At 39.4% G+C, this 21,418-nt stretch overlaps 1 protein-coding gene across 3 annotated transcripts in view; it reads right to left on the bottom strand.

The window, feature by feature from the left end:
• Positions 1–587: 587 nt before the first annotated feature.
• The window catches only part of rpap3 (RNA polymerase II associated protein 3), a 43,920-nt gene continuing 23,089 nt past the window's right edge, over positions 588–21,418 (bottom strand). Inside the window, exons 12-16 of one of the 3 annotated variants that reach the window (XM_067999402.1) lie at positions 17,366–17,619; positions 10,012–10,195; positions 6,800–6,897; positions 2,835–2,935; positions 588–1,274 (exon numbers count right to left, since the gene is read on the bottom strand). In XM_067999402.1, coding sequence (XP_067855503.1) covers positions 1,189–1,274; positions 2,835–2,935; positions 6,800–6,897; positions 10,012–10,195; positions 17,366–17,619 — 723 coding nt within the window. In that variant the 3' untranslated portion in view covers positions 588–1,188. Of the gene's footprint in view, positions 1,275–2,834; positions 2,936–6,241; positions 6,640–6,799; positions 6,898–10,011; positions 10,196–17,365; positions 17,620–21,418 lie in introns of those variants that run through there. The other 2 variants (XM_067999403.1, XM_067999404.1) reach the window with 2 other exon arrangements.

Below are 21,418 nucleotides of genomic sequence, written 5' to 3'. Positions count from 1 at the left end.
TTTAGAAAAACTTGAGTTTGTTAGTACTGAATGTGCTAGAGTACCCAGTGCTAACAGCAACCAGGGCAAGATTCTTGCTATTGTAGTGATGCTGACATTCAGGAGTATGTTACAATTAATGCCACAAAATGGTTTCCCTTTAATATTGCATGATTATTCAAAATCACCTTGTAGTGGAATACTTGATGAGGCCGCTATCGTGTTTTATCCTGGAGTACTGTCTCCACAGTGCCTTCTAGGAATTGTTAGGTGATTGAACCATCTGGCCAGTTAATAGATTGTACACAGGTTTACATTAATACTGTATTGTTTAAAAAGTCATTCTTTTGAATCATTTTTTCTCATTTAGTTCAAAAGCCTTTTATAACTGAATTACATGCAGCAAAAGCAATTACAAATGAATGGAGAATAGAATATGCACCAAGCACATTAAATCAATTATTCTGCTTAGTGTTTGTACATTTCAAATTAACATTTAGCATACAATGCAGCCTAACTGAATAACAATGCTCATTTACAAATCTCTCAAATAGGTGCACTTCCTGCATGTTTTATTACTTGCATCAAATAATTGACAGGAGACCGGATAATATTAGACAAAGTTATTTACGACTAGTTTATTAGCAGCTGTTTTAAATAAGTCTCTCAAACACTTTGAAATGAATAACATGAGATCTCACACAAATCTGTACATGGAAACATAACAAATGAAACAGAAAAAAGAAATCAAAATTGGATTTAATTTGCCAAGTAAAACTAATCAAGAATAAAAACTTACAAAAAAAAGTGTGGCTCAGTAAATAATCCCACCCCCTCAATCAGTTCCCTCAAGTCCCAAAGCTATCTCACTTGGACAAGATTCCTCAGTCTCAGCTGGGCTCGAGACTGAAGACAAATGTGGCTAACATGCCAAAAACATAGCCCCTGATGGCTGCTCAGTGGTATTATTTGTAGCGATAAAAAAAACCTGTAAAGCCCATCCATACCAGCCGAGAAGCAAGATTGACCAGGTAAGTACAAATCAGGAGAAATATTGTGTACACACATAGGATGACTTTATACTAAAATAGTTATTGAGGGAAATAATATATAAAAAGACAGTTTGGGTAATTTGGGTAAATCAAAAGGACTTGTACAAGATATAAATTTTATCCATTGTGGTACTTATTTCTAGGTCAGAGGGATGTTTCAAACACTGTATCTGTTCTTCAATGCTTTAAGTGAACCTTCTTCAACACCAGATTTCTGCAGATGATCAAATACATCTTTTACAACTGGAAAAAGGAATAAGAGAAAAATTAATCTTTTGTTTTATATTGACAATCATTAAGCACTAGCACAGCTTATGCTCATCAGGAATAACATGAGACAAAATATATTACAGCACATGAACTACTGTAATTGATAAAGGATGTGGCTTTAATAAAGTTTTGATCACTTAGAACAACTTGCATTTATACAATGCCTTTAATTACAGAAAAACGTCCTACGGCACTTAAAAAAATCACTCTCAGGATGTGGGCATTGGTAGCATTTATTGCCCATCCCTAGTTGCCCTTGAGAAGGAACATTACTAAAATTAGGTTCCAGTCAATCAGGTGGGTTTTAGGACAATCCGACAGCTTTATGACCACTTTTACAGACACCAGCTTTATATTTCTGGATGTTTTAAAACTGAATTCAAATTCTCAAATTGCTATAGTGGGAATTGAACTCACGTTCTCTGGATTACTAGTCCAATAACAAACACTATGCTGCTGTACCCTTCACAAAGGCATAAAAGTAAAACAGATGCTGAGCCAAAGAAGAAACAATTAGGAGGGGTGACCAAAGCTTGGCCAAAGATCAAACTGGACCCCTACTGCACCAGTATCAGGCCTATGCTTTGATTCTAGGGAATTTCTACCAATGCCTTTGACTTGTTTACCAACTATTGGGATAATGTTGATCTGGGAAAATCAAATGGCTTCAAATGATGGTGTGTAAAGAAAGAACACAGCCAATAATCATGGTATGGCATAATACAGGATCCAGAGGGCTAAAATCAAATGATTTGTCTGTGATTTCCCAGTTCAGTGATTAGAATTATTTCTAATGAGTATGGAGAACACATGAAGAAGTTAAGCTATCGTTTTTAAGGTTTCAGTTATACAGTACTAACAATCTCAGATCAACTGTGTAGAGCACAGGTTATATTACAGGAAGCATCTTGCTGCTACTCATACTCTGTCACAAGGAGAGAGCTTTGCACATGGGTACTAATACTCCACCAGCAACTATATTTAATTTTAAGACAGCACAGGTGAGAGTGTATGCTTTTTTGTAACATTATAAAGTTTATGAGGTGCCCAGTGGGCCCGAGTATTTCTTAAAGCCAATATCACACCATTCTGGAACCATTTTCTACACTGCTTGACTTTAGTGCATTCCACAGCTATAATCCAAAAAAAGGGTGCCATTTGCAGTTCAAGTGCAGTGGTCTATATAAAAGGATTGTTAACCAGAGATGGACAAAACCAAAGTAATTTTCTTGTTTTAATGAGTCTCCCCATTTTTATTCTTTTTTTAAAAAAAGGTGAGCCGTTGATCTCTGTCCCCTCCCATCTCAAGCCTCTGTCTCGACTCTTCTGTAACGATAAGCTTGGAGAAGCTGGAGAGCAGGGTGCCTATGGGGAAATGCCTAGTCTCTGTGAGGCCAAATTATCAAGGAAGGTGCCAAAATTAGCAGCACATTGTGCAGAGAACTCTAATTGTAATCAAGTCATTACATGCTGGTACATCAACTGAATCACAATGACTGCTTCTTAAACTGCAGTTGGCTAACTATAACTTACCTTTTCTTTCAGGTTCCGACATAAACATCACTGCCATATCAAATCGTTTTACATTTGATAAGCTCTTTAGCACATCTAGAATTAGGGAAGGTTCTTCAAACCTATAAAATGCAATGCAAGAGAAAAAAGGTTTTCCAAATTAGATTCATTGCTGTGATTACTTTGAACCTCAGGAGGCCACAGTAACATTACTGCATTGAATTAAAATTATTCAGTGAATTTAAAAAGCTTTCCATGATTCTATTAGAATGGTGTTAGAAATTAGTAGCATTATTTATTGTTTTTGACAGTTGCAAAATTTATTCAGTATGTCACAACTTCTGGAAATTACAGCATCCTATTTAATCAATTTACATTCAATGCTGCATAAAGTCACTAAAACACTCCTTTCCCATGGCAGAGGAATAGGGTCCCTAGCAGCCAGCTGCAGTGTCTTGTGGCTAAGCCCAATATTCTGATTTAATAGCCACTTTTTTTAAAATTTAAATCTAATTGGCATTCCAAATTTTTCATGAAAGCCCTTAAGATAATTATTTTGGTCATGTGGAAATTAAAGGTGTAAACGTTCTATTACAATGTGAGCAAAACTTGGGAAAAAAACTGAAAAATTATAGGTCAACATGCAAAGTGTGTGGTATCAATACATATTTAGTGGGATCTAAATTGCACATTTGAGAGAATCTAAAATTATATACATTTCAGAGGAATGCTCCATTAATCAAACCAAGTAGTGGCAGTGGGATGTACTTTTTTTTTTTTTTTTAAAAAGAGTGGCTTTTTCAAACATGACGTAACACTACAACCTCTATTATCTGCCTTGTCAATTATTCACCAGAGCTTGTGCAGGATAAAGCCAAACTTGAAGATTTCTGTGAAACACCACATCGCAGGAACACCACCTTGATACCAATTTCAGGAAAAGCTTTCTACTGCAAAAGTGTGACATTTCCATTTTTCACACCAACTATTCTTGTGGTGCTTCAGGAATGATACTGCCAACGTAACGCTATATTGAGGGCCGTTTTGTCATGCAAGCTTGTGCCTTTGCAGGATGGGCAAATAAAATGTGCAAATTCACAGGACTGGAAAGTTTCCAAACCTTTGATGTAATTTTAAAATAACATGGCAGCAGAACATGAGGACAAAGCAACAATTATTACCTGGAATTAATTATTTCTAAAACCTTAATCAGTTTTTTAAAGTTATTTTTAATGGTCTTATACTGTGCAACATATCCTTCCTGTTAATTGCGCAAGAACTATTATTCCGACAAACAAAACTTACCACTCGTGGCTTATCAAGCATAAAAATAAAATCTGTAGCTCCATGGACATTCTGAATCATGAAATATCTTAACACTAGATTGAAAAATAAATCTGTGGTTTTTACTAACTGATAGGAAGAGTAAGTGCTGTGAGAAATGCATGTGTAACTTGTGTTCGATTAGAGGAGTTAAAGCACAATCATAATTAAGGTTATTAAAGATTTCGAAAATCACATTTTGATTTCAGACATGACGTCAGACTGAAATGGCACCTGTCCTTTTCTCACGTCACTGTGGCTCAACTTCATTTTAAAAATCCTGCTGTGTTTTTCTTTAAATAAACCTTCCAGAAAACCACAGCACTGAAAATGCTGTTCCCAGTTCTGCATTAAAAATCTCCTCTTGCCATTGAAACTGCTCTTCCCTGTTCTACCTCAACTCCCAAAAATCTTTACAAATGTATATTAAAGTCTTGTATATAGTATACACAGTGTAACATTTTTATCATCGTACTTCGCTGATAAAATGCCTATTATAAAACTGCCATCTCCCAACTCAGCCAGAGTAACACCACAGGTGATCTAGTCAAAAAAAATCAAGTATAGTTAACGATCAACTGACATAACTGTACAGTGCTGTGTTAAACACATGGGAGTACTTATGCTGTCTTGGGTTTCATACGCTTCCTGATTATCCAGTGACAAGAATTCCAAAGCTGGAATGCACACATCAGGAATTAACCAAGGATCAGCAGTGAAGTTGAAGAAAACAGCAGCTAACTGGGAATAAAAATTTCTACTGAAAACACAAATGGCTAAGTGGGTTCTTGAAAGTACTTTCTTTGATTCAGCTGCTACATTTAGCAAAGTAGTCATGAACTGAAACCGAAACTTCACATCAAAAACTATCCATCCATTTTGCTAGAAAAGGTTAACATCATTGTTGAAGTGTTTCCATTTTCAGCTTCGACAGCACGAAAAACTATTACCATATGAAAAAAGCATCCATCTTTGCTTCTGCTGGTCCAATTAACATTTATTGTAGTGAACTTTTTTTTTTTTTAAAACTGTATATTTTAAGTCTGGTGAATATTACTTTACCAAGCCTTTATTCTGGGCACCACTCTTTAGGAAGGATGTGAAGGCCTTAGAGGGTGCAGAAAAGATTTACTAGGGTGGTTCCAGAGATGAGGGACTTCAGTTACATGGATAGACTGGAGAAACTGAGATTGTTCTCCTTAAAGCAGAAAAGGTTAAGAGAAGATTTGATAGATGTGTTCAAAATCATGAAGGGTTTAGATAAAGTAAATAAAGAGAAACTGTTCCAATTGGCAGAAGGTTTGAGAACCAGAGGACACCGATATAAGGTAATTGGCAAAAAAACCAAAGGTGACATGAGAAAAACTTTTTTACGCAGCGAGTAGTTATGATCTGGAATGCGCTGCCTGAAAGGGTGGTGGAAGCAGATTCAACCGTGGCTTTCAAAAAGGAATTGGATGAATACTTGAAGGGAAAAAACCTGCAGGGCTACAGGGAAAGAGCGGGGGAATGAGACTAACTGGATTGCTCTTACAAAGAGCTGGCACCGGCTCGATGGGCCGAATGGCCTCCTTCTGTGCTGTAACCGTTCTATCATTCTAAACAAAGCCAAGATATATTGTTACACTATACTGGGCTATATCTTCACATTTTGAATGAGCTGGACTAGCACAGTTCACAGTAAAGACAGTACCTACTGGCCGCACGTCATGGAGCTCCAGTCCCTGCATGGTTAATTTTAAAACGCCGAGAGTGCTGGTGGGATACTACCGATGAACTGCTTGGGCACTCTTAAAATCAGGTGTGAACCCCAAATGCTGGAAGACTATCTCCTAGAGTGACATTATACTTCCTGGTGTCAGCTTACTTAAGTCAGTTTAGGCTCAACTTCCAAGTTACGATGTTGCTTTTATATCAATACTCGGAGGAAGCTGCTTTGTAACAAACGTAGTAATATTACGACAGTCCATGCTTTGAGCGATAAAATATCAATTCCAGATGATAAAAACAGGTCCTGAAAAAAACAATTGTGTTTCGTGCAGAATAAGTAGAACACTTTTTAATACCTTGCAGCAGGAAAGGTTTGAAAAGCTGCACATTTTTAATGAGCCATAAGAACAAAATACAACAACTTGCATTTATATAGCACCTTTAACAAAGAAAAATGTTCCAAGTAGTTGAGCCAAAGGAGATTGTAGGAGGGATGACCAAAAGCTTGGTCAAAGAGGTGGCTTTTAAGGAAGAGGAGAGAGGTAATATTACATCCAGTGGAAAAGCAAAATATTCAGTTGAATCATGCAAATTCAGTGCATTTCCTAAAAATACATGTGCCTTCAATAAGAACATAAGAAATAGGAGCCTGCTTTGCCACTCAGATCATGGCTGATCTTCAGCTTCAACTCCACTTTCCCGCCTGATCCCCATATCCCTGGATTCCCCTCGAGTCCAAAAATCGATCCATCTCAGCCTTGAATATATTCAATGACTCAGCATCCACAGCCCTCTGGAGTAGAGAATTCCAGAGGTTTACAATCCACTGCGTGATAAGCTCCTATAACATGCAGTCTACGAGTCACCGTTATACGCATTACATTACGATTACATTAAATAAGATGATGTGTACTATTTTGACTGGGTCAACTATAAGCTTAAATGTTTCTTACCTGATGTATAAATCATGAAGGATTCTTAAAATGTGATTCAAAATGTCAGGTTCCAAAGTCTTTTGAAACAGTTGTGGATAAAATGAGGGCTCAATTTGCTATTCGCAGGAGCAATAAACAAAAAGAAAAAACCATTAGAATATTGCACTGGTTATAAAGTGAATACTTTTACATCAGCTCTAAAACCAATTTTTCTGCTGGAATCTGTTGAAAGTTAAGGTTTAACTTTTTTTTAAAAAAGTTTAAATTGTGTTCATGGAACCAAAAGTTTACCAACTGGCACTATAAAGTGGTAACTTCCCGAGTTCCAAAAGTTTATCTCGTGAGCAGCTCAGTCATACAGACCAAGGTATTCCTTATCCTGAGAATATGCCCCCTGGTTCTAGACTCACCAGCCAGGGGAAACAACCTCAGCATCCACCCTGTCAAGCTCCCTTAGAATCTTATATGTTTCAATGAGATTACCTCTCATTCAACAGCAATTGATACTAGCTCAATTGCTAAATTTAAATCTGAGATAGATAGCTTTTTGGCAACCAAAGGTATTAAGGGATATGGACCAAAGGCAGGTATATGGAGTTAGATCACAGATCAGCCATGATCTTATCAAATGGCAGAGCAGGCACAAGGGGCTGAATGGCCTTCTCCTGTTCCTATGTTCTAAACTCCAGAGAGTATAGGCCCATTCTACTAAATCTCTCCTCATAGAAGGACCCTTTCATCCCAGGAATCAATCTAATGAACCTTCGTTGCACCACCTCAAGGCATGTATAAGGAGACTAAAACTGTACACCGTACTCCAGGTGTAGTCTCACCAAAGCCCTGTACAATTGTAGCAAGACTTCCTTACTCTTGTACTCCAACCCCCTTGCAATAAAGGCCAACATGCCATTTGTCTTCCTAATTGCTTGCTGTACCTGCATGCTAACTTTGTGTTTCTTGTACGAGGACACCTAGATCTCTCTGAACACCAACATTTAATAGCTTCTCACCACTTAAAAAATATTCTGCTTTTCTATTCTTCCTACCAAAGTGAATAACCTCACATTATACTCCATCTGACACCTTCTTGCCCACTCACTTAACCTGTCTATATCCCTTGGCAGACTTTTTGTGTCCTCCTTACAGCTTACTTTCCCACCGACCTTTGTATTGTCAGCAAACTTGGATACATTACACTCGGTCCCTTCATCTAAGTCATTGATATAGATTGTAAATAGCTGAGGCCCAAGCACTGATCCTTGCGGCACCCCACTAATTACAGCCTGTCAACCTGAAAATGAAACGTTTATCCCTATGTCAAATTTATGTCTGAAATTCAATGCACGAAAACCCATCACACGCAGATAATGGCCAGTTGGGTATGGTAATAAAGGGCAACTATTGTCCCTGGAACTATATCCTGCAAGGAGTCAGTGGTTTCAGGAAAAGAGGAAAAAATTGGTGAGGGGGAACAAAAAAAAGGAACTTAAGTTGAAAAAAAAAATGACTGATTAGCCATTCAGGAAACAGGTTCTTCACACCTTAATACAAGGTCTAGTTCCTTCAACCCATCCAGTCGAAGCAAAAGCTCTTATTCATAAAAGAACATGTTATAAAGTTCATTTTGAAAATGAACTAATTAAAAATCATTACATTGAATAATTAAGCACGTACAATTATCAAGCATGTGATATTAAGCTTACTCAAAATCGAAATATAAAACAGACAGTGAAAATAAACCAGGACTTTGAATAACCACAAATATCCAAAGCTCTCCTCTCATAAGAGGTCATCTGAGTGCACTTTACAGGGCAGTGGACACTAGGCAGGAGAGGAAGAAATACAAAAGTTGTGGGATGATGTTTGGGGGGGGGGGGGGTGGGGTGTTGGGGGGGTAAAAGCACATTTGGAGACAAAAGTCTTTGAGAGGCTTCTAAAAGCAACATGGAGATGTTGGATGAAAGATTTCCAGATGGCAGGGTTATTGCAGATAAAGGTGTAGCCACTGATTGCAAGGCAGGAAACAGGAAGACTGCTATCAGAAGAGCACAGGGTGTTTGCAGGGAATGCAGCTGTAGGAGACTGATGAGGTCGACTGGGGAAAGACCATGGAGGTATTTGAAGGTGAGGATGAGGATCTTACAAGTCTGGGGCACAAAGTTAGTGGAGCTTGGTGAGGACGGCCTTGGTGTGGTTAAACACACACACACACTTTTTCTTCCAAATTAACTCTTCTAGCAAATCATTATGGGGAGCTTTCAAGCTCTGAACAAAACTACAGATTTGCTGTATTCATTAACCAGAACTGATGCTGGATGATCCACAATTTCCTATGAAGGTTTTAACCCCACTAACCCAAAAGCAGCAATTTCCCAATAATGGAATAAGTTTAAATGAGGATATATAAGCACATGCATATTATATAGGTTAGTGTTTAGTCTTCGCTGCCCATGGCAGTTCTATATGGCAGCCTGAAATCTATACAAATTTAACACAAGACAGGTACATGTACATGCACATCAGGAAGCAGCATACCTAATTTACGTTTCCTATGTAGCCGAGCATTAAAATCTTTAATGGTCACTATTACAATAAAAATTATGCAAAGTATTTCAACTAAAAATATTTGTTTTAAATCGATGAAAAGTTGTGGAACAGTCACCCACATAATATGCTGGTCAGCAACTTAAAATTTTACATAGGAAACGTAAACAATTTAACTACAAGCTGAAAAATCAGAAATTTTAGCATAAACGGCAGCCATTTCAGTTCTGCCAACTCCATATTGCAGCTACCTAGTCCCATTTTCCTAAGCTTTTTCTGCACCTTTTAATATTGTTTTCTTTTATTTTTTTATCTAACGCCCTCAAACTTGAGGGTTGAATTAGCTTCAACAGCCACTTGTGGTAATGTATTCTGTATTCTAAAAAACATCAGATTAAAAAATAACTCCCACTTTACGCTTCTAGTACTAATCCTAAATTTGTGTACTATTGTTACCCATTGACTGACCAATGAATGTAATCTTTCACCATTTACCTTCCAAAATCCTTTTGAAATTTTGACACACTTCTGTTCGATCTCCCTTAGTCCCCTCTGCTACAGATCATTTTTACAAAATCAGACAAATTTCTTGAAATCATTACTATTGAAAAGACATTTTAAATTTGAAATGGGCATGTAACAACCAGTTTTACAAACAGATGTGGAATAAATGCGGTTAGATTTACCTTTAAATATTTATGTACCATCTCTGGATAATTTTTCAGTTTCCGGAGGTCTGCTTCGAGCTGAAAGGAGTTGGCAGGGGCAGGAGGGATAGTCATAGAGTGGGAAAACAAAATGACTTCAGCTTTCTTCCTTTCTGCCGAGCTCTCTACAACAGGTTGCTTGTCGGACACATCATGATGCCTTCTGAAAAAGAATTATAGTTTTATTAAGTAAAACTGCTTGGAAATCAGTATGATCTGTTAAACATACATACCAAACAATCCTTCACATACAGTTAAAACCATACTACTAGGTTTCATACTACTCAATTTTGTTTCCATGCTTAAATATTTTGAAATAATTAAAGATTATTTTCACTATTAGATCTCCTCTACAAGAAAATCCAACTGTGAGCAGGGCCCCTACGTGGGTGGAGGTGAAAGACACCAGGATAGAATAGACAATGATAGAATGGACACAGTGTGCTAACCTAAGAAAAGAGGGGAAGAAAATATCAGCTGGTCTGACGCTAGTCCACAAGATTCTTTTGTTTTTCTTTTGGAAAATATATTCATGCAGGGAAAAGGGGTTGGAGGCCACTGCTTGCTTGGTGAGTCATTTTAAAAATCACAGCATATAAATAGAATTTTTAACATTAATATCCAATCAACTCAACGTGCAGTATCACAGAGTGGTAGCATACAGCTTTATGTCATGATGCCCAACTCGGAGTTCCTAATCTCACTGTGCACTTCAAAGAAGAGGGGGACAAAAATGCGAGCAAAAAAACAGGAGCCAACCTTTACATTCAAAGCCTTATAATGCTGGTCAGAAAGCTGCTTTGGTAGAATCCAGTAACAGGCTCCTGGTTACCCTCTCAACCGACAACAGCACAAGGAGAAGACATTTGTAATTAAAAAAGGGAAGGGGAAAAGATATCAGAAAAATGGAGAAAAAAATAAAATTGAAATATATGCTATGCTAACTTTTTCAAATATATATTTCTTTATACCTTATCATCCCTGTGTATCTGCTAATGTTGCATCTAAAAGTGCAGAAAAGCAATGAGGGGTCACTCTTTCAAAGATGTAGTCTCTTTCATGAAGCACCTAGCCTTTACTGTAGACCCAATTGATGGCATCACCATCTTGAACAAGTTTTAAACAGCTGCGTTTCAATTGTACAGAAAGTAATTTATTGCCTAATCCCCTAAAACCAGGATTTAGTTACAAGAAAAACATCAACCCCATTGGATCACACCTGTTTTCATTTCCAGAGCATTTACTTATTTTTCCATTGCTTTCTAACCCTTCAAACGCACATGAATCTATTCCAAACTGATATCAATCACATAACCTCTGCTCCTGGCTAAAATCACCTTGTCCATTTATCCTTTTAATGCTACGGTGGAATCAGATTCAATGGGCCCGATATTAGGAGGGAGGCGGGTTGCCAGCAGGGGGGTCGACTGGGTGCATGGGTAACCCACCCAGTAAAATCGGTGGGTTCCCTACGCTATCCTAAGTAAATTGAAGACACTTACCTTGGCTTCCGGGTTTTGCACTGGAAAGCTGCGCAGCGAGCGGACTGCTCATGCGCAGCATAGGCTGTCAGCTGGAGGAGCCATATTTAAAGGGGCAGTCTTCCACTGACTGATGCTGCAGAAAGGAGCCAAAATTACAGCATGGAGCAGCCCAGGTTTAATGATGCCTCACTCCAGGTCCTATTGGATGGGTAAGGAGGGGAAGGACAGAGATCGTCTCCCCGGCAGACAGGAGGAAGTGGCCTGCCTCTGCCACCACGAAGGCCTGGCTCGAGGTAGCAGAGGTCACCAGCACCAACATATCAAGCACCTGCATACAGTGCAGGAGGCACTTCAGTGATCTAACTAAGTCAGCCGAAGTGAGTACACTCACTCATTCCCCTACACTCCGTCTGCCACATCACCGCCCCATCCCTCATCTCCTTCTGCACTGCCAACACTAAGTCTATCACATCACTCCTCACACCCACTCAAACCTCATCCTCATCTTACCTGCACTTACTCACCTCGCCAGTACTCATCCCACCACTACCACTCAACCCAATCCTCATACAATCTCATGGCTCTGTCTGATACTCACCCTCTGATGCATCTCTATCACGGTCAGCCTCACCCAACCTGCCACTACCTGTGCTGCAGCCACAGGGCATGCATCACATATGTGTAGTAGGAAGTGTAAGGCAAACGTGTTGTGAGCATGAAGGGGATGCACAAGGGTGTTAGAGGGTTTGTCACGGTTTTTCACTTATATTTGATTTCTGATCAACTCATTACATATTATATTGTCACCACTACTGCCACATCTTGGCCATTCTTGACTGGCTTGTGCAATAATGCCTTTCATGAGTTTCTCCATGAACACCCTTGATGCCGCCCATTGGGTCACCCTACAATGGGTGTATGTGTAGTTGCACGTCTACTTTGTGCAGGTGCCTGTTCCGCAGCACTGTGTTGTGTAGCTCTGCGTGGCGGAGGTTGACGGCATGCCTGGCGAGGCTGGTGATGTTGCTCGTCCTACAATGGAGTGATGAATGCAGCAATAGAACCCCTCCCCACCAATCCTGACGGTGTGAGTGTGAGGGAGTCCACAAAGTAGGTAAATGCGTTTGCACAGCAGAGTTTAGGGTATGATTTAATAATTTGGAGTGTGGAGACAACGGTGTGGCAGGCAAAACTTTGCCTGAGGTGACAGAGTGCCCTGCTGCAATGAATGAGGGTTTACCCCGCACCTGTTAAATGGACCTTTGCAGCTCCCACTGGCTGCAACATGTCTGTTTAAACAGGGAGTGTTTCCCCCAGCATGGGAAACACGCTCTGGGTGGTCCAAAATCCGAATCCTCCTAAAATCTCCAATTAATGAGGTCTGTAAACGACATCAAGTACCCAGATAATGATCTTAAGTAGAATCCCGCATGCAGGGGCAGCGCGCGCATCGATTTGAGTCATTGGGGAACCCGGAAGTGGGTGGGTTGGAGCCGGGCTCCGGACCCACTCCCGGAATCCCCCATTTTAGGAGCCCCCTTCATATTCAGCAAGAAATAGGAGCAGAAGTAGGCCATACGGCCCCTCGAGCCTGCTCCGCCATTTAATAAGATCATGGCTGATCTTCGACCTCAACTCCACTTTCCCGCCCAATCCCCATATCCCTTGATTCCCTTAGTGTCCAAAAATCTATCGATCTCAGTCTTGAATATACTCATGATGTGGAGATGCCGGTGATGGACTGGGGTTGACAATTGTAAACAATTTTACAACACCAAGTTATAGTCCAGCAATTTTATTTTAAATTCACAAGCTTTCGGAGGCTACCTCCTTCCTCAGGTGAACGATGTGGAAATGACTTTCGAGGACTTCATTTCCACATCGTTCACCTGAGGAAGGAGGTAGCCTCCGAAAGCTTGTGAATTTAAAATAAAATTGCTGGACTATAACTTGGTGTTGTAAAATTGTTTACAATTGAATATACTCAACAGCCTCTGGGGTGGAGATTCATCACCCTCTGAGTGAAGAAATTCCTCCTCATCTCAGTCCTGAATCGCCCACCTCTTATCCTGAGACTATGCCCTCTAGTTCTAAACTCTTCCGCCAAGGGAAACAGCCTCTCAGCATCTACCCGGTCAAGCCCTCTAAGAATTTTATACATTTCAACGAGATCACCTCTCATTCTTCTAAACTCCAGGCCCGTTCTTCTTAATCTAGCCTCATAGGACAACCTTCTCATCCCAGAAATCAATCTAGTGAACCTTCATTGCACTGCCTCGAAGGCAAGTATATCCTTTCTTAGATATCCTAACTCGCACAAAGTCCTGTTCTCCCATCGCCCCTGTGCTCACTGGCCCTACAATCGCTCCCAATCCAGGAACTCCTCGATTTTAAAATTCTCATCTTTGTTTTTAAATCCCTCTATGGCCTCGCCCCTCCTTATCTCTAACAATTCTCCAGCCCTACAACTCTCCGCGATCTCAGCGCTCCTCCAATTCTTGCCTCTTGCGCATCCCCAATTTTAATTGCTCCACCATTGGCGGCCGTGCCTTCAGCTGCCTAGGCCCTAAGCTCTGGAATTCCCTCCCTATACCTCTCCACCTCTCTACCCTCCATAAGACGCTTCTTAAAATCTAACTCTTTGATCAAGCTTTTGATCACCTGTCCTAATACCTCCTTATGTGGCCCGGTGTCAAATTTTGTTTGATAACACTCTTGGGGCTTTTTAACTATGTTAAAGGTGCTATATAAATGTAAGTTGTAGTTGTTGTTGTAGTAGTAGTAGTAAAGAGCTTTCTGTGTGTTACAATGGAAACAACAGCCTGTGTGACTACAGTCCCGTTCAAAGCCTTGGCGAAGCATGTGCAACAAGGTGTATGCAGAAGTGCACCAAATTTTTTATCTGCTGTATTGTACATTACAAATGTACAATATTAAAGAATAATATTCCAACTAAAGATTACTGAAATACCACATGGAGAAATGCAACAAAAATCAGATCAAACTAAACCACTTTTATAGCCACACTTCTCATAAGGAAAGTTGATTGACACTTCTATTAGGATGCATATTCGAATAGTTTTTTTTTAAAAAATCAACTTTTGACAATTTCCTAGTAACAGACAAGCCTTGTGTAGTTGGAAGGCTGCATTAATTTTAAGTGCCACAACTGGGTACTCTAAATGCAATATTCAAAAGACACAGCTTCTGATCACAGAATGCAACAATATGCTTTACATATGTTTAAAATAGAAATTTAGATTTTGAAGTAATAACCATCAACAAAAACTTCAAAAGGAAACTATTTCAGTAATAGATCTGTTAAGATGGATTTAATTAGATATGAGCTAATCTATGTAAATGACTCTGTCAAGCACTGTTTCCAAGGGAACTTAATGCTGTATTGATTCCAAATCCAAAAATACTTTAAGACAACAGGGCCTTTTGATTCTAAATACATTAATACAGGAAAAAATAGTTGGCAATAGATTTGTTGTACTGTACTCAAAAGTAAATTTTTAAAAAGTCTTCAAATAACCTAGTCCTTTAACAAGAAAGCTAAACATATAACTTATTAGCTTATATAGTTTTGTTCCAAAAGAAAGTATCTTTTTACAATTAATAAAAAATATTTGCTACTATACAAGCAGCTCCCATTCATTAAAAAAACACTTGTATTTATATTCCACCGTACCACATCCTCAAAACATTCCATGACTTTTTTTTGAAGTGTAATTACTTTTGTTTTACAAGCAAATGCAACAGCCAATTTACATACAAGGTCTCACCAACAACAAATGAGATGATGGTTGAGGGAGCAATGTTGACTAGGTGACTGAGAGAACTCCCCCACTCTTTAAATATTGTCATGGGTTCTTTAACATCCACCTGAACCACTGGAACAGGCAGATGGGACTTCGCTTTAATGCTTCATCTCAAAGATACCCCTAACAATGCGCCATTCCCTCGGTACAGTACTGAAATCTCAGCCTGAATTATGTGCCCAAGACCTGAAGTGGAGTTTCAACTCACAACCTTTGAACACAAGAGGTGAGTATGCTACCAAACTGAGCCAGGATGATATTAATCTGGTGGTATAGTGTGCTCCTGCAGAATGAAGGATTCTGGTTCATTTCTGTAACTCCACAACTGCCTGTGTCCACTGTGCTACCTAGTGAGATTCTGAAAATTCCCACAGGAAGGAATGGGCCCAGTGTAGGGGTTGGGGAGTCATTAAGAATGTGTGTACAGTTCCTAATGGTTGGCTACAGAACACCTATCAGCCCAGAAACAAGTTGCCTGCCTATCCACCCTCAGTTAAGAAGGATGTGGTAAACTCAAGACAGGAGAAGAATTCCTAAGAGACTATCAAATATATGTGCAAAAGTTACAGCAAAATCCTTCTTCTTTCCAACTGCATAATTAAGCAAATGTCACTTTGCTTTTGCACCACATAGAATAGTAAAGCTTTTGGAATCAATCATTATCTAAAGGTCACATATCACTACAGAAATGAAATATGAAACAACCAAGGCAATTTATACTTTATAAATAAAGCAGAAAATGCTGCTAGTACATATCGGGTACATCAACATTTGAAAAGTGATAAGTTTTCATTTTGCATAAGAGATCCTTCATCAGAATTTTAAAAAGGCAGGCAAGGCAATTTATTTTTATTATTGGATTATGTCTTAGCAGTTTCAGAGATACTGGAAACCAAGATATCCAGACTACACAATGCAGTATCCAAAAAGGTAGCTTCAATTTTGAATAAAGCACTGGCAAAATAAAAGCAAACTGAACTGAAAACTGTATTTACCTGCCAGCATTATTTTTGACACTTAATATGCAACTATGCGCAACAGTACTTTCATTCAATGTCCTGAGAATTCTGTAATCATTTCCTTAAAATCAACTTACCCCATTGTATTAAAATATATCAATGCACGTTTGCTAATAAAAAAAATACATTTCATTCAATCAGTTACTTAGCAGCACATTAAAATGACAGCAAAACCTAACACCTTATATGAAGTTGAGCTGGGAATTCTATCAATGTGTCTTTCAGGAAAGTTGAATTCCCTACAAGGAATGCTTTTGATTTGGTTTACTCACTCTAGGGATAGCCATTCTTTCAAAGTTAAAGAGCCATAAAAAGAAATTGCACCCCGACAAAGAGGCACAGATTTTAAATATAAAGTTGATTTTTTTTGCTTGAAGTGTCAACCGAGATTATGTGCTCAAGTATCTTCAGTGGGATTTGAGCCCACCCAGGGGGTTTCTGACTCAGACGAGAGTGCTACCATGAGCCACTTGCTTTATAGCATAGTATCACTGCTGCATTAGCTCCATGCTGTTAGATGGAACCCTACACTCAGATTTGCTTTTAAAAAATAACCTGCATCATTTCTCAGAAAGCTCAGTGGGTAAGTGTACTGTGTACTGAACCATACAGACCAAGATTATGGTCCCTAATCTACGGTGAGTTAGCTGATTTCAGCCAGGGTTGTAGTGTAGTTGCAGTGCTACATGAGCTCAGCATCCCCAAGTTGGAGAAGGAGCAGGGAGGAAATAAGGCTACTAGAGTTCTCAGCCCTGCTCACTATCATGTCATTTCTGTGGGCATCAGGTAAATACAAAGTTGGGTTCAGCCATGATAGCCGTCACAGCCAAACATCCTCTCAATTCACTATCTGGAGCTCTAGATACACATGAAGAATGGCCACTTGAATGAGGACCTGAGGAGAGGGGGAGAGACAAGTGCCTATTGAATTTTACCCCAGCAGAAGACAGACTTTAAAAAAAAATTAAACTGTACTGAAGTTTTGTTGTAGTAAACACCAACATACCTTTTGTTAGAAATGAATGGAAAGTCCCCACTTTCTTCAATTTTAAGTATTTTGGCACTGGGTGCTACAGCAACTGCCACAGAGGAGTCACCATGGGTGGTTATTTCCTGAATCTTATTGGTCTCTTCTGTAGGTGATAACACACATGGTCGCTTCGCTGCAAGATCAGAAGGGAAAGAGACTGCAGCTGTTTTCGACTTAATATTGGTCATTTTATCTTCAACTTCTTCAATGGCAACTCTTATTAGGGGTTTCTTGAAAAGAACATTAAAAAAATTAAGATAAATTAAATGTATGGTATTATGATGAAATTTGGTCAATCAAGAATTCAACAAACATACAATGAAAAACATTTTCCCTACAATGACAAAAGGAAAGATTTTTCCCACACTGCATTGATATAATATGCTTAGTTTATTGCCAAAAAAGTCCAACACCTAATTATAAAAATCAGATATTTCAGAAAAGCAAACTCTTTGGAAAGTTAAAATATGACTTTGATGAAGTAACGGAGAGGGTTGATGTGTATATGGACTTTCAAAAGGCATTTGATATAGTACCACATAATAGACTTGTTAGCAAAATTAAAGGCCATGGGATTAAAGGGACAGTGGCAGCATGGATACAAAATTGGCTTGGCGACAGAAAGCAGAGAGTGGTGGTGAACAGTTGTTTTTCAGACTGGAGGGAAGTATATGGTGGTGTTCACCGAGGGTCAGTATTAGGACCACTGCTCTTTTTGATATATATTAATGACCTGGACTTGGATATAGAGGGTATAATTTCAAAGTTTGCAGATGGCATGAAACTCGGAAATGTAGTAAACAATGTGCAGGATAGTAACAGACTTAGGAGGACATAGACGGACTGGTGAAATGGGCAGATGCATGGCAGATGAAATTTAACGCAGAGAAGTGTGAAGTGATTCATTTTGGTAGGAAGAGAGTGAAGAGAGGCAATATAAACTAAATGGTACAATTTTAAAGCGGTGCAGGAACAGAGAGACCTGGGGGTGCACATGCACAAATCTTTGAAGGTGGCAGGACAAGTTGAGAAAGCTGTTCCAAAAGCATATGGGATCCTGAGCTTTATTAATAGAGGCATAGAGTACAAAAGCAAGGAAGTTATGCCAAACTGTTATAAAACACTAGTTTGGCCCCGGCTGGAGTATTGTGTTCAATTCAGGGCACCACACTTTAGGAAGAATGTCAAGGCCGTAGAGAGGGTGCAGGAGAGATTTACTAGAATGGTGCCAGGGATGAGGGACTTCAGTTATGTGGAGAGACTGGAGAAGCTGGGGTTGTTCACCTTAGAGCAGAGAAGATTAAGGGGAGATTTGATAGTGGTGTGCAAAATCATGAAGAGTTTTGATAGAGTAAAGGAGGAGAAATTGTTTCTAGTGGCAGAGGGATCAGTAAATAGAGGAAACAGATTTAAGGTGATCAGCAAAAGAACCAGAGGCGACAAGAGGGAACATTTTTTTTTTAAAACAGTGAGTTTTAATGATCTGGAATGTAGTGCATGAAAGGGTGGTGGAAGAAGATTCAATCGTAACTTTCAAAAGGGAATTGGATAAATACTTGAAGGGAAAAATTTTACAAGGCTATGGGAAAAGAACAGGGGAATGGGACTAATTGGATAGCTCTTTCAAAGAGACGGCACAGGCACGATGGGCCGGATGGTCCTCCTGTGCTGTGCCTATTATGATAACAATTACAATTAACTTCAACCACTAACTCAATTAAATCCTCAAGGAATTATAATTTATACATTTCTGGTTTACACTGGTGGTGAGAGCCTCCAATGAGCCACTGTTTACCTCCTTTAAACTCTCAGGACAATCATTTTTAGTTTTCTAGAAATCACCTTCTAACCAGGTTCTAAAGTAGTGAAAACAAATTTTAATTGAAAAAATTAAACTTGTATAGTATAAACAGTATGCACTTTAGCAATTCACATAAAACAAGCTTCTTACATCAATCTCCTCACTCAGCAACCCTAAGTAATTATACTTGAATGAAACAAATATATTTTATCGTCAGATGGTTGATAGTAATTTCTATTGATGGCTCTGTAAATAGATCTCCATGCAAAGTGAACTGCCATAGTTTAGGGACAAATGAGCTGCAAGCCATACAATATCAAGTTGTCAGCTGGGCTTTCCAGCAAGTTCAGCAAAAGAGACTGCAAGCCTTAGTGATTTCACAAACCAGAATGAGTTACACAATGTTCTAAAGTAATATACATCAAAAGCATTCAAATGGTCATTTTCTATGATTAATATGATGTCACTGACTGCCAATTCTAATATAAATTAATTGTCTGTGCCGATGGTGAAATTTATTTTTAATGACTACTCTTCTGCAATAGCAAACTGTAAATCAAAAACATTATAAAATCTTCAGAAAGTACATTCTGGTAGCACTTTATATCAGATTTATCATCAAGTAGACTGGGATAGTTCTGGTGGGAACTTCATCAAGGCCCTTGCTCTGATCTCAAGTATCCTACAAGACAACTTGTAAAGTTGTAATTTAAGTATACATTCTCTATGGCTTTCATGATGCTTGGCGTTTGGCCATCCATTTGCCAAGATACCTCTGCAGCTGTTGATATGCTCAACCACTCTCTCACCCCCACCTTTGATGCCCTTGTCCCCAGTAAAACCTTCATTCTCCCATCCCCTGGTACAGCCCCCATCTTCACTCCAAGTGCAAGAGCACATTCTTGAGCTTGGCTCGAGCACAACTGGCTGGACCGCATCAAGCTCACCACTCTAGGATCATCCTGGAAAGCAAACATAATCCCCAGCTTCTTTTCTTCACAACCAACTGCCTCCTTAAATCCTTCTTAACAATTATCGCCTCTTCCCTTTAACAAATGTGGACAGCTCATCGATTTCTTTATCACCAAGAAAGTGACCACCTTTTCAGCTGCCGCTGTTGCTCCCGACTGGTCCCCTCCCTATCCTAGCCCTGAAATCACCATCTCTTTAGTTTGCCCTTGCTTGGTCCCGACTCTTATCTATCTGATCTCAGTCATAGTATCGCTATCAATGGTTTCTCTTTCCACTCCAGCAACATCACCTTGTAACTCCCAAGGATCCATCTTTGCCCCCTCCTCTTCCTCATATAGATGCTACCCCTTGGCAACATGGGGTTGGCTTCCACATGTACTCTGATGATACTCTGCTCTACCTCTCTTGATCCCTCCATTGTTTTTGTGCTGTCAATATATTTGTCCGGCATCCAGCCTCGGATAAGCCACAATTTCCTCAAACACTGGGATGACCGAAGGCAGATTCTGCACTCTCGCACCAACTCTATTCCCCCTCACTGGCCACTGGCTCAGGCTGAATCAGACTGTTCACAACCATCCATTTAACTCTATACTCTCTCCATCACAAAAAAAACTTCCATAACATTGCCTGTTTTTTTAAAAATCACCTAGGACCATTTTCTCAAGATTTGATTTCTTCAGCATCCTCCTCGGTGGCCTCCCATCCTCTACCTTGCATAAATTTGAAAACTTGGCCATACATATCACTCCTGTGCTATGTCCCACTTGTCAATCACTTTCATTCTTGCTAACCTACACCAGCTCCCTGTCTCCCAATACATTAAATCATCATTCTCATCTTCAAAATTCTCCAGAACTTCGGATCATCCAATCTCTGCAACTTCCTCTTGCCTTACATCCCCTTCTTTTGGCCTTCTAACTCTAGCCTTTTAAGCATCACCATTTCCCTTCGCCCAACCACTGGCGGCAAAGTCTTCAGCTGCCTCAGCCTTACTTTCGAACTCCATCGCTAAACCTCTCTGCCTCTCTCCAATCTCCCCCTTCTAATCTCTCGTTCCTCTATCCCTCCCCCCCCAACAAATAGTTCAGTGTTCCTTTCCGCTTATCTAATTTTATTTGCCCTCTCTGTAAAGATACATTTATGATGTTAAAGGCAATGTTTAATGTCAGGAGAATAGAATAGTAGTTGGAAGGACAAGAGGGATCACCTTTCTAAGGATCTAGCAGATCGCTTGTACCATTTCTCGTGGTGAG

The sequence above is a fragment of the Heptranchias perlo genome, chromosome 18 (assembly GCF_035084215.1).
Source record: "Heptranchias perlo isolate sHepPer1 chromosome 18, sHepPer1.hap1, whole genome shotgun sequence".
NCBI lineage: Eukaryota > Metazoa > Chordata > Chondrichthyes > Hexanchiformes > Hexanchidae > Heptranchias > Heptranchias perlo.
This window is presented reverse-complemented; position numbering and strand designations above follow the sequence as displayed.